Consider the following 13725-nt stretch of genomic DNA (forward strand, 5'->3'; position numbering starts at 1 on the left):
TCACCAGCGAAACACCATAGTCCTTTCGCTCGGGCAAAAACAGCTAACGCTACAACAGCGCAGATTATAATTGCGATGAAGAGGAAGATAATCGTTTTAGCACCAACTGCAGCTAGAAAGAAGCAAAAAACCCTAGTTAAACAGTTGTTGAGGTTAGAGGGAAAAATTCAGTAGACTCAAGAGGATGAGGAGAAGAAAACTGAAAATTTTGGAATGGGTAGTAATTTGTCTTGCGGCAAAAACAAATCAGAGCTCAGATTTATTGAAGAGGTTTTAAATTCTTCCAAATTTTTCACTCTCTGCCTGAGCCCGAAATTCATTTCGATTGTGAAACTGAAAAAAGCCTCATCTCTAGTGGCATGGCATGGCGTGCTTTGCGATTTATTGATTGCCCTGCCATTCAAACCTATGGAAAAAGATCGAAAGACAGGGTGTTCGCAACGAACACCTTAATAATCAATTCTTTATCATAGCTTCAGATGGGGAAATATTGATAATCGATCATTCACACCATGCCACTGCTCATCTCAATTGCAGTGCTTCAAAATCTTTTCTTGTACTTTATTTTTTGAAAAGAAGACAGGACCAACATTATGGCTTGAAATTATTACAGAAAATTCTTCATCTAGAGAACAAATAAACCAAGGTCTTAAGAATAGATGTCCAAGTGTTTTTCCACATATAACATAAAGTATGAAAAAAAGTCTGCAGTGCCGCAAACTGAAATTAGCATTTCTGCCATTTTACCAACAATTTCAAGAAAGTCTCATGCAAAAAATTAAAAAAAAAAAAAAAAATTCTGATTTTCATGGGAGTAAAAAAGCATTGGGTATTCTGAGTTCAGTTGAGATTGAGAGAAACATTTATTCTGTAAGATAACAAATTTTTATGGTACGTAATTGAAGGAGGAAAATTTCATGAACATGAGACTATAGCAATACATAGATAAAGCACAGCTTGAATTTTTGTCCAAAGAATCAAAACAGTGCAAAAAATTTTAATGTATTTTTCAGAGGCAAATACTCCATTGCAATCTCCACTGATACCAAACTAAGCCAGGGACCTTTAAATGAGTAGCAACCCCAGGTTGTAAATTACAAAGATGATAGCCGTCCAGATTCAGGGTTTCCATAATTTCTTCATATATCAATGTCCTGGCTATTTTTGCTTCTTCTCGACTCAAAATTATTGGATTCCCAGACTTTCCTAGACCCTCGAACTAATGTAGATTTTTTTTTTAACTACACTGACTTTTGCTAGAAGCTGCTCACAAAATTATCTGACTTCTCTGATGAATGCCTTGACTTTCAAAGTTTTCCAGACCAAGTTTTCAATTCCACCTGATCCTAAACGAAAATTTGCTTTACTTCTGCACAGAGAACCAAAATGATTGGAGTCTACTTTTGTTATTCCAGAAATCTAAATAATGAACTTACATCGTGGCTCAGTGTTGGTAGAAATGTAAATTTCATAATCTCGTTCTCCATGTACGTTGGATGCTCTCAGCCAATACGTCTTTTTGATATCTTCTTTCGACAAGTTATTGATTTTCAGTACTGATGCCCAGACATCACCTCCCTGAAAGATACGAAAAACCGAATTTGCATTCAAGAAACACATACTATCTGCACTAATTTACATACATGGTCTTGAATACATACACAGTACTGATACAAAGGTCCGCTGAATGCGAACATTTTTTATTACATTCCTACGTAAAAATTTCCTGTCTTTAATTTTTTCCATTCAGGTAAGAAAATGGTAATAGACGATGAATTTATGTTGCTTTATCTATTAGGACAAAAATACCCTACAGAAAAGTAATATTCCAACAAATAAGAAGGAATGTCAGAAGTTGTTCTAGTTCAATTACGGTATCAAATGCAACGTTTTTATGTCACTTCTTGTGGAGAAACATCTATAAATATATGTATTGTACAAATTGAATTTGTCAAAAACGCTTTCGTTAAGTATTAGAATATTTTAAAAGGCTATAATACTGAAGAGGCAATCAACATACCTTGTTGTAACTTCGCATGACTACGTATTTGTTCTCTGGGTCTGGGTATCCTTCATAGAAAGACTCTTCTCCGACTTTCCAAGTGAACGTTGGCTTGGGATTACCTTGGACTAATACTTCCACTTTGCCTTCCTGTCCTTCGACCAGTCCGAGTTGTTCATGGGGCTTTTCCCAGGGTTTTGGAGCGACTGCAAAAAAATGAAGTGGCTTATTAATACTAAACACAAAGAGAAATCAGTTAGAAAAAGTGGGTCAGGAGCAGATGGAATAAAATATTGAGGTACGCGGCAACTGGATCTGTGTTTATTTGACAGGTTTTTCTTCACTGCTTCAAGTTTTCATCGATTTTACCTTTAAATAATTAAGAAATATAACTTTATATTTCAGTTTAATTTAAATGCATCCTTGGAAGAGTGTGTTTTTAAACGAGACGAGACAAAAAATACTCTCCCTTAGGGTCTCATGAAGCACCTGAAAAATTTTGACTTGCATGATTTCTGTGAGTAAAAAGATATTCTTAAGCAAGTGGTGTACCCACGCTTTGCATATACCGCTTCTTCACACAATTATTTTTGAACATTTTATGCATTGAATTCTTCAATTACTCCTTAACATTAATAATGAGGGAACGAGAAAAAACGAATTAACATAGAGGAAAACAAACATGAACATCAATAGTTGTTACTGCTCACTGCTGAATCATTGCAATGTTTGATGGAGACAGATTTTTTTAGCAGTGAGACTTGATGCCTCCCACCAAGGATGCAAGAAGTTCATGGACTTTCTATTTTAAGACCTTTTTTTCTCAGAAATTTCAAAGTGATAAACTTTTTACGGCTCCGTGCATCCACAATTCTGCGAAATAAAACACCATTTTGCGTTAATGAAGCCTGCTTTGGGGTCTTCCAATTTTCGTAACTGATCCATCTCCACCCACCCATTCGCTTGGTAGAAAAGTTTTTGTACTCCTTCCTGCGTCACAATACTGAAATACTCTTTCACCAAAATAGTAAAACAGGAGAGGAATATAATACGTCCAGGACAATAAAATATGGTTCTTAGTACTCTTATTATTGGCATTTTTTCTTTACCCACAATTTGATGGGACAAATAATATCACACTTACATTGAACTCGGAGAGTGTGCGCCTTCTGGTTGTTTGGTGGAAGGAGTGCGATGTGACCAGCGACACACCTAAGTTCTTTCCCACTGTCAGAAGCTTGCAGAGTGCGCGTCAGATTTTGTGAGATCGTGTAAAAGTCGTAGTCTTCCTTAATTTTAGTGGGTGCACTTAAGCCTTCAGTGATGGTGTCATTTCCTGTGGGGGAAAAAATTCGGAGTTTAGAGATATTCACTGTTTCGATACCTGACAGAAAAGTTGGCATAGGTATGCCCATTGATTAAAAAGAAAATATTCAGTCTGGAAGAAGATACTTTTAGCTTGATGTAATTGATGTCTCTCGATGAGGAAGTCATTATACCTCATTTCATTAAATACATTATTGACTAAGGCTGAGTCAAACCTTTATAGGAGTGTAATTGTTGCGTACAGCAAATTAATTTTTTGACAAAAAGGTGCCAGTTTCAAAACTGGTTCACACAAGATAAATTGTAATAAGATTGTTTTTGGATACAATTTTATTGAACTGAAAGATTCTTTGGTGTGTTTACAGACTCGGCAGGAAACAGTTTCCAGACTTTTTCAGGTTTTCTCTGGTCAAAATGGTTCATTCGACCTGATTTTCTCTGACTTCTCATGATGAAAATTTGCATGCATCAAACTAAAAATGAACAGTTTTTAGGATTAATTTCACTAAAAATGATAAAAATACTTTTTTGCTTCAGGTATTTGTGATTCATTGAGGAAAGTATTAATTTTGAAAAAAAAAAAAATTATTCCTCTATTCACTACCCAAAGGGTGAATCAGGGTATTGAACCCCTGACCGGACAAATACTCAGTTTGATTGTATGGACGGTGGTGATGTTAGTTACACTTCAAGATTTTCAAATTTCCAGCCATTTTTATTGAAATTCCTGAATTTTCCCTGACAATTCCTAGTTTTCAATCAAACTTTTCCAGACCTGTAGAGACCCTGTTCTTAGAAGCTTCAGTTATTCCCTGTGAGAGAAAATTATTTGATAGAGAAAGAGTGCAAAGGGGTTGGATTTTGCTCCCTTACTTCTACTTTTTTTTCTTTTTCTTCCCTTTTTTTAATTAAAAACAGTAAATGAGACAATGTTTCTTCTATTAAGATTTATTCACAGAATAAGTCTATGAGAAGAAAAGGTGTAACTGATGAATCATCCAAGGTACAAATAAGAAAGCAAAAAAGTGTGCTTACCGATGAACCACGTCAAATTGGCGATGGGTCTTCCTTTGCTTGCAGTACATTTTAAACTAACGGCATCGCCTTCCCTCAGGCTTTCTCCAGACGTTATAGGTGATAGGAACTTCAATTCAGGAGGAGATGGCGCTCCTGGAAACACAAGAGGGAGAGTTCGATAAAATTATATTTATGTAATTATTCATAAGTCAACATCTTTGCTGGCTGGTTTCTCGTGAACGCTTGCAAACAAAAGATGAAACAAAAAAGAAGAGCTTAGATTTTGGTAAATGTTTCATAAATTCTGAAATCCTTTCACTTTCCCAAAGTTTGTACAATAGAAAAAAACATTCTGCATTGGCTAGCAAACAATTTAAATTGCGTTCCCAATTTCCCTAGCGCTTGGTAAGGCCGTCAAATTCCTAGAATTATACCATATTAAAATTGGTAAAAATACCACAAACGGGGTAAAATAACAGCAAATTTCTTACAGTTGTTAAATTCCTTAGTCATCAGAATTGACAGATGGTGCAAGAATGGTGGAAAATAATGAAATGTCTTGGTCGGCGGAAATAATTTCAGGGTTCCCTGGAAAAATACCCTGACTCTCCGGAATTGTGCAAAATTCTCTGAATTTTCCCGGTTTCCCAAGACTTTCCACGAACATCTTATCCTATTCTACAATGTTGACATCCAGAAACTTTCTGAACTTTTTGCAGAAACCTTTTATCCAGGTTTCCCTGACGACTGTCATGTCGCTGTCACATGCAAATAGTAAAATCAGGCATTTTGTTAAATATTCATACATAGATTAAAATTCTGATTCATTTCCTAATTTTAAACAAAATAACTCATTGCTCCTGTTTCTACTTCTCAAATAATTTTTTGGTGGGAAACCAAAACGACTCGCTATACTGGGAGATTTTTTAGATAATGATCAAGAGGCAACTTTCTTAAAAGACCCTAATTCCGCTGGTCCCTTTTTGCTAAATGCGATTCAATTGCCTATGCCATCGCCACCCTTAGATTAAATTTTGCAATAAGAAACCACTATCTCTGGCTTTTCTATGAAAACACCTTTCTGCGTAGGGAAACCAATGGCATCTATGTTGTCAGTGGCGTAGCTAGGAACTCTTTAAAGGGGAGGAGGGGGTCCATTCACAAACGTGATGGTAAATGGACCACTAGACAAGGTACGAATTTCAGCATTCTGATACATTTTAACTAAAGTTTATATATCGTGTATATAAGTTTTATATAAAATGCCCATGAAAATAATTATTCATATTTTCAGAAGATAACGTTTATATAAAATTTATATAATTGAGGAAGGGTTTTTATAAATTTTCTTTATACGCATAGTATCCTTTTGCTTAATTTGCTTATTATAACTGTTATATAAATGACCTGAATGACTTTAACGTAAACCTATCTCATTTTCATGAATGATGATGATGATCTCATTTCAATGAACACCCTCGACTCTCAGACTGCGTGGGATAGGTATTATTAGAGGTACTAATGGCTCCGAGACGAGTTAAAAGGGGATATCTCGGCACACAATCCGAGGAGCCCTGTTACCTCAGTTGGTAGCGTGTCTGGCTCATAACCCTGCCCAGTTAGACAGCAATATTTTAAAAATATTGAAATTTAATATATTTTTAAAATGTTTTTCATGTATTTTTAAAATATTTTCAAAAGTACTTTTGAAATACAATCAATGAATATTTTTAAAACATTTTAAAAATATATTAAAAATATAAAAAATTAAAATTTTTAAAATAATATTTTATAATATTTTTAAAGTATATCATAATTATTTTTGTTAATATTTTAAAAATATTATTAAATATTATTTTAAAAATTTTGATTTTTTTTAAAATGTTTAAATTAATATTATAAAAATTTAAAAGAAAAAAGGAAATGATAATAATAATAAATAAATAACATAAATACATCGACATAAATTCAAACTAGAAAAAGGCCCAAATAATTAAAACTGGAAAAAGACGCAATTATAAAGTTAAAAAATAGAGAGAGAGAGAGAGTTAAAAAAATGAGAGTTAAAAAAAATAGAGAGAGTTAGAAAAAATGATAGTTAAAAATCATGATAGTTAAAAAAAAGAGAGAGCTAAAAAAATGAGAGAGAGTTAAAAAAAATGAAAATGAAAAAATTACATCATGAAATAAAAAACAATAAATAAATAAATAATAAATAATAAAGTCTGGTAAAATATCATAAGAATCCGTCAATAAACAAAATATTACGGACTCAGAGGCCTGCGATAGTTAAGAGATTGAATTTAGGGGCCCATTCATATCAAGCCTGGCTGGTCTGGTGGTAAAGTACTGGACTTCGGATTGCAACTCCATCCCGAAGCGTGGGTTCTAATCCCGACTAGGACGGCGCGGATTTAAGGTAAGTCACAACTCTACGATGATCCACCACCTGGTAGTAACGCATATGAAAACTTGCACACTTCATAACTAGAGTGCGCTACCAGCCAGGAAGAATAATGAAAATTCATTTTATACACTCTTTGAATTTGGTTATATAACTTTTATACTAAGGGTTACATAATAAAATAAGTTTTTTAGTAAACTTTTAACTAAAAAACTTTACATGCTTCTTAACCAACATTTCACGTTAAACACGATGCGCACAACGAAAATTACCGAAATCTACTCCTTACGAAGATATTCAATAATTCTTGATGCGTGAATTCAAACCACCCGCTCATGAAAACTCAATGCTCTCCGTTATTCACATCGCATGCTAAACGTTTATCATGACAGTCTCTGCGATATATAAATCTGGCAACCTCAATCTTGACGCTTTGGCTCAGCTATAGCAAATCACTTATAGTTTGAACAACACATGGTAGGAAATGGACATTGCTCGATTGAGAAGATTGCTGAAACCGTTGTAGTGCGCGATTTGACTCACGTAGAGCTTTGAGTTTCTTGTGAGCAGGCAGTTCAAATTCCTTGTAACCAATGTGATATAAAATGGTTAATATCTTCGTTAGGAATTGGTTTCAGTCATTTTCGTTGAGCGAATCGTTTTTTGCGTGAAATTTTGGTTCAGAAACATGAACGAATCCTTTAATTCGTTCCTTGGCTAGTGGTCCATTCACATTATTTTGTGTACGTCCCTGATAATATTTTATGTCAGACCTCCAAAATTAAAAAAATGTACAATTAACGAGGTTAAGAGGGGAGAGGGGTCCAGACCTCCTGGACCAGGACCCCCCCTCCCCCTTTGTCTACGCCACGATATGATGCTTCTAAAGATAGTGGTTGGTTGTCGGTAGAGTACCTATATTAAGAGAGTATGGCCACTGGGTCCCATGGAGAGGCTTAGGACCCAAAAATGGCGGTGCTTTGTTTGGTTTTTGATGATGGGAGGGGGGTCATTGCCAACTTTTGACGGTTATCACCAACCGCACTTGCTGCCAACCTTACTACATCTGAGATCATTTTTCTCAAAAATTGCACACGATTAGCCTTAAAAATATGTAAAAAAGTCGCAATAGTGCATTAGGGTAAAGTTCTCGTTACGATAAGCAAAGACAACCACATTTTGAATCATTTTGCATTACATTAACTTTATGGCGTCCGCCATTTTTGGGTCCTAAGGGCTCCATTCAGCCTAAGATGGCTGAGCCAATCAGAGGTGGTAACTCCAGTGGCCATACTCTCTCAATATAGGTACTCTAGTTGTCGGGAAGTGTGGGTGGAGTGTGGGTACTGACTTGCGACGGTGAGAGTCATGTTCTGACTAGATTCGGTGTAGTCTTGGGCCCCGAGGGTGCACTTGATCTGGCCGTTGTTCTTCTCCTCGATGCCGGAGAGGCGGAGGCCGCAGTGCCCCTTGTCGAAGCCGTCGCCCTCGTACTGGGCCCGCGGGGCGCCCGGCGTCGGCTTCCCCGGCGCCAGCAGCACCGCCTCCGGGAAACCCGGGATCTCCATCCGACAGTATATCAGCCCCGTTGGAATCTGAAACATACACAAACAGCCCATCAGTTTAATGGAAACAATGAGCTTGTCACCCATCCCTTCATAGATAAGACACTGGCTGGGACTCGGATAGCTCTCAGTTAAGGCCTTGTCTCCACGGGCCGTTTCACGGGATTTGTCCCAGGGAAAAATCCCACTTACGAAGTTGGGAAAAATATTGAGTTAATCAATATTTTTCCCAGTACCAAGTATGGTCCTTTTACCCTTGGGACCCACTAAGAGAAGAAGAAGAAGTGTAAACGAATTATGCGATATTTTGTTGAATACTCCATTGTTCATGTTTGTTTGGTTAAATTAATGTATAACTAATTGTCAATTGAGTGCAATTTGTGATTATAATTCATGTTAAATACTCGACTTAAACCAAGTTATCTTCCCGCGCAAACTAGTCGCAGGACTGTATGAGCCCCGTCCCGTGGAGACGGTAACTGGGAAAAATCCCAGAAGTTTCATTCCTGCGATTCGAACTTGGGACAAATCCCATGAAAACGTCCCGTGGAGACAAGGCCTAAGGGGAGTCAGGTTTTTCAACAAATTACCTAAGGAGATGAAAGAGATCTTCGTCGACGCTAAGTCGCCGAACTTGTTCATTAAGATATTAAAAGAACACTTTTTACAAAACGCTTATGCACACCGCTTATGTGTACCTCCTCCACGGAGAAAAAAACTTCGTGCGTGGGACCCGTAGTTGAGGTCATATGGATCTCTGAAGTTTTCGGATCACGTATCTAAAAACTTGAGGTCGAGCTGCTGAAGTTCGGGTCAGACATCTGAAGTACTTCGATATAGACCGAAGGGTTCGGGTCACACATCTGAAGTACTCCGGAACATACCGAAGTGCCTTGATGTCTGACCCGAACTTCGGCAGCTCGACCTCAAGTTTTCGAATGCGTGATCAGAAAACTTCAGAGATCCATATGACCTCAACTTCGGGTTCCATGCACGAAGTTTTTTTCTCCGTGTGCGAAGATGGAGACGTCAGAAAATTAGATTCGTCGGGTTCAACTTGACAACCGTAAGAAATGCGACGCGATGCAGCGTCTAATTGCAAGTTGGTGCCTTGAACTAAATTACAAACGTGCACTTTGTTTTGCGGCAGTGCAGCAACAACCCCCTCCTCCTTAACAATGTGCAACGTTGCCGACTCTCCCAGAATCCTCCACTTTTAACACGGGAGACCCATTGAACTTTGCTGAATGGGTCAGTTGCATTAGGCACGGTATCGTGCTCCAATGCCGCCGTGCTAGGGAAAAACGCCGTACGAGCCTTCAGGCGTTGCCGAATTTCCGTTGGTAAATCTCGAATTTTCGGGAAAATTTGTAAATATGTTTCCTCCAATTTTTCAGATACTTTTCTTGGCATTTTCACCTAATGTTCCTGAAAATTTCAAGGAGATATATTCATAACTTGCTTCAAAAATAACTAATTTCTGAGAGGAAATTTGGCAACTCTCGAATGTTCATACGGCGTTTTCCCTTAACACGGCAGAGTGGTTTAAGCTTGGAGATTAGCAAGAAACGAAAGGAAAATATGTTTAAACGCCAAGTTTCTACGTCCAACAGGAACGAATATATCGCGCATTAAAAAACACGGTATATGACGTCATACACCACAGTTGTGCGTTTGCATACTTCCACCTCGCTTTCATCAATTAGATGATTTGCGCCCTTTTTTTCTATGCGACGGCATGACATTGTGAATTTTCCCATCCCATCCCGTTCAAAAAATTCTTAATTTTTTAACTTTAGGTCTCATTTTCTCTCCTTTCAATAGGTTCAAAACGGTGGGAAGTAGTCGACTGAATACTTACTTTGCATTTGTAGACTATCGTATCTTTCGGTAACGCTTCGATATACCGAGTGTTTGTTTCCACGTGGTATCCATGGGCGTCTGAAACAGAAATAGAAAATCAGGTTATTGATGACGTTAAAATATGGGGCCGTTCACACTTTTAAAAGAAGTTCATCCTGAAAAATTCTGTGTACAGCCACATCGAGAAAAAAAAGGAGGTGTTTGCATCATGAGGTTTGTTTACCCTGTGACGTAGGTCGGTACAACCTGGCCAGCGAAATCCAGAATTCGAAGTATGAAAAACGGACTATAATGTCCCTTTTTTTTTTTTTTTTGCTTGAATCAACTCATGATAGAATTTCAAGCACTTTTTATAGAATGACTTTTTTCCATAAATTACACCATTTCCAAGAAAATCGACGATAAAAGTCGCTGTGCCGACCTACGTCATCAAAAAAATTCCAAGATGCCCGAAATGCAAACACCTCCTTTTCTTTTCTCTATGGTACAGCCATAAATAATATGCTTTCCTGGGAAAATCTGAGTGATTTTTATGCACTTCACGTGCCTGACCATCCGTCTGACCTTTCAAAACACTCCTTTATACTTTTACCGTATGTGCAATAGACATCCTATGCTTAGCAGTCCAATAACAACTGAGGCGTCATATCCGGGTCAGAAGTCAAAAAAGTCATGCTTCCAAAAAACTTGTGTTGAAAGTAAGTTCAAGATGGTGCGAATTCGTCATTCTCCTCATGAAAGAGCGTAACTACATTTCAATAATGCCAAAATTCCTCTAGCAAATTGCATCCTTACCAAGGGAATTTTGGGTATTTCTGACTGAAAATTTCACTGATTTTCCGACTGATCTCATGCAAAAACCAGAAAATTTTGGACAAAAATTGCACATGTATATTCTGGTACAAAAAATGATTATTTGAGTTAATCTGGAAACCTTGAAATGGAGTTTCGTTCCTTCGTCCGAGAAACGACGAACTAAATGTATTTCTGTCAAACGGAACTATGTGCATTAAAACATGAGCCCTGAGACCCATAAGAATACATGCATAACTGGGCTCACGTCATGATGCACATAGTTCCATTTGGCAGAAATGCGTTCAACTGTAGAGCGCGCGCCTGTGGGGTCGCGAAGCGATAAAACGCACCTCCGCGTTTCAACAACACGGAACGGGGCAATGGTGAACCGTCTCTAGATAGTTCGGTCGTGCAATTAGCACTTTCAGAAAAAAAGTCCTAATTAACAGCCTGTCTACTGAGGCGCGAAAAGAGAGAGAGACATGAGTACTTAGACCCTGTCGCTGTGGCTTGAAAATGAAGCGAAATGAGTGCCTTTACTATTATTTGGACGTATTCCTGCCAAACGGAACTATGTGCATTAAGACATGAGCCCTGAGACCCGTACGAATGTATGCATAACAGGGCTCACGTTATGATACACATAGTTCCGTCTGACAGGAATACGGCCATTTTAAGGACAGAATTTTTGAAGTGGAAGAATTTGAGTAAAAAGAGCTGCCGCTCGCGCCAATCATGAAATACGTAACGCTAAAAATCGGATTTTCTTGCCTCTCCTCCGTAACGCAGATCTGTATCCTCTCTGAAAAAGGACGTAACGTTCGCCCCCCCCCCCCCCCAAAAAAAAGGAAATCATAAAAATCACCGATAAACCTAAGTTTTTTGCTTCCTTTTCCTCTCGAGAGAAAATAAGAATAAAATAGAGACTAAGTTGAGAGAAGACGGTGAAGGTAAAATTCGTGGTTAAAGAGCATATCAACGGTGTAACTCCCAAACCACGTACCTCGGTTTGCGACGTTGTACACTTCCTGGCATATTTTGCCTTTTAGCTGGAAAACTACTCATGGTCAATTCTTTAAAACTTGGGTGATTTTTCTTCTCTGCGCGGAGAAAATTGAGCATAAACTTCAAGGAATGATTTTGATATGGTCTCCTTCCGGAGAATAAAATGGGAGCGGAGATTTATAAACACCGCAAACGAGATACGTGGTTTTGGAGTTTCATCGCGATGCGCGAGTCAAGAGCCGACAGTAAGAATAAGATACAGTAGAAAAGGCGGATGGGGCGAAACACGTGATACAACTATTTTAACTTTAAAGTAGTTAAAATTGCGTCTCCACGAAATGAAGGAGAATCACTTTCCGGCTGACTCGGAGACTTTACCGCACGAGTAGAAAAGTTGGATATGGCGAAACAGGTGATACAACTATTCTAACTTTAAAGTAGGTAAAATTGCGTCTCCACAAAATGAAGCAGTATCACTTTGCGGCTGATTCGGAGACTTTAACGCAGGAGTAGAAGAGTTGGATGGGGCGAGACACGTGATACAACTATTTCGACTTCAAAGTAGGTAAAATTGCGTGTCCTCAAAATGAAGGAGAACCTCTTTTCGGCTGACTCGGAGACTTTAACGTAGGAGTAGACGTGCGGTACAACTTTAAGTGGGTAAAACTGCATCGAAGTAAAAGCAAAAATGATCGAACCCGATAGAATGTGTATTATTGCGGTCAGTTAATAATTTTTTCCTTAAAATTTTCAAACTCTTTGGATTTATTTGCGAAGTATTTCTCAAAACATCGAAAGAAAAACATTCACATAGTGCCCCGAAATTTCGTGTTTTAGGAAAAAGGATTTAGCAACGTGTGGAGGCTGTGCCAGAGAATATGAATTTTATCGAAATATAAAAACTTGAACCGATCGACAACCGGTGATTTGCAGCTATGGTAAAGAACCGTTTATTAAGGTGTTCGTTGCGAACAAACTGTTTATCGATCCTTTTTCATAGGTTTAAGTAGCAGATCAATCGATAAATCGCAAAGCACGCCACGTAACTGACGACGACCGTGAATCGACGGAGAAATCCGGGAATCGATCGACAACCCCGTGAATCGATCGATTCACGTTTTTATTTTTCGATCGAATTCATACCCTCCGGCTGTTCCAGCGTTGTTCCTCCTGGCGCGGCAGCACTAACGCGATCCGGAAACAAGCTTTGGGTGTTGAGCCTCGGGTGAGGGGGGGCCCACCCATGGTGAATGAGGACCTAGTAGCGTACGAGCGTGCCGGCGCAACGCGGATTACGTACGAATGTGGGTTACGGTTTATTTCTGTCGAGGGATCGCATGAGCGCATGGATCGTGGCCCCCTGCCCTGGTCCCTGGGCCATGCCCATCGGGGGACGAGGAATTTCGAGACGAGGGAAAATGACGTGTCAAGCCTCGCCCCGGCTCCAGCGACCTTGCCCCGTCGTTGACGCTGCCTCCGCAGCAGGCAGCACCGGGAAAATCATCCGCCGTCTAGCGACCTGATCATTGAAATTGATAGACAGAGCTATAGACATGAAGACGAAGGGAAGATCGCTCAATGGGTCAGTTGCGCTGGTCATAGAATCTTGTTTTCGTGCTTGATTCTTGTAGATCATGGTGTCTACTTTTCTTGGCAAAGCTCATTCCCTGATTTTTCCCTGATTTTCAGGAGATCATTCCCTGATGAGAAACCGAAGTTTTCTCCTACTTTCCTGGGATTTTCTTGGG

At 38.7% G+C, this 13725-nt stretch overlaps 1 protein-coding gene across 5 annotated transcripts in view; it reads right to left on the minus strand.

Annotated features, from left to right (window-relative positions):
- Positions 1-13725, minus strand: part of Fas3 (fasciclin 3) — a 251483-nt gene that overhangs the window by 24842 nt on the left and 212916 nt on the right. For 3 of the 5 annotated variants that reach the window (XM_019043699.2, XM_019043698.2, XM_019043701.2), the window contains exons 2-8: positions 10176-10255; positions 8101-8344; positions 4364-4498; positions 3147-3338; positions 2021-2208; positions 1437-1578; positions 5-112 (exon numbers count right to left, since the gene is read on the minus strand). In XM_019043699.2, the coding sequence (XP_018899244.2) occupies positions 5-112; positions 1437-1578; positions 2021-2208; positions 3147-3338; positions 4364-4498; positions 8101-8344; positions 10176-10255 (1089 nt within the window). The remainder of the gene's footprint in view (positions 1-4; positions 113-1436; positions 1579-2020; positions 2209-3146; positions 3339-4363; positions 4499-8100; positions 8345-10175; positions 10256-13725) is intronic. The other 2 variants (XM_019043700.2, XM_019043702.2) reach the window with 1 other exon arrangement.

Source organism: Bemisia tabaci, chromosome 10 (assembly GCF_918797505.1).
Source record: "Bemisia tabaci chromosome 10, PGI_BMITA_v3".
Taxonomy (NCBI): Eukaryota; Metazoa; Arthropoda; class Insecta; order Hemiptera; family Aleyrodidae; genus Bemisia; species Bemisia tabaci.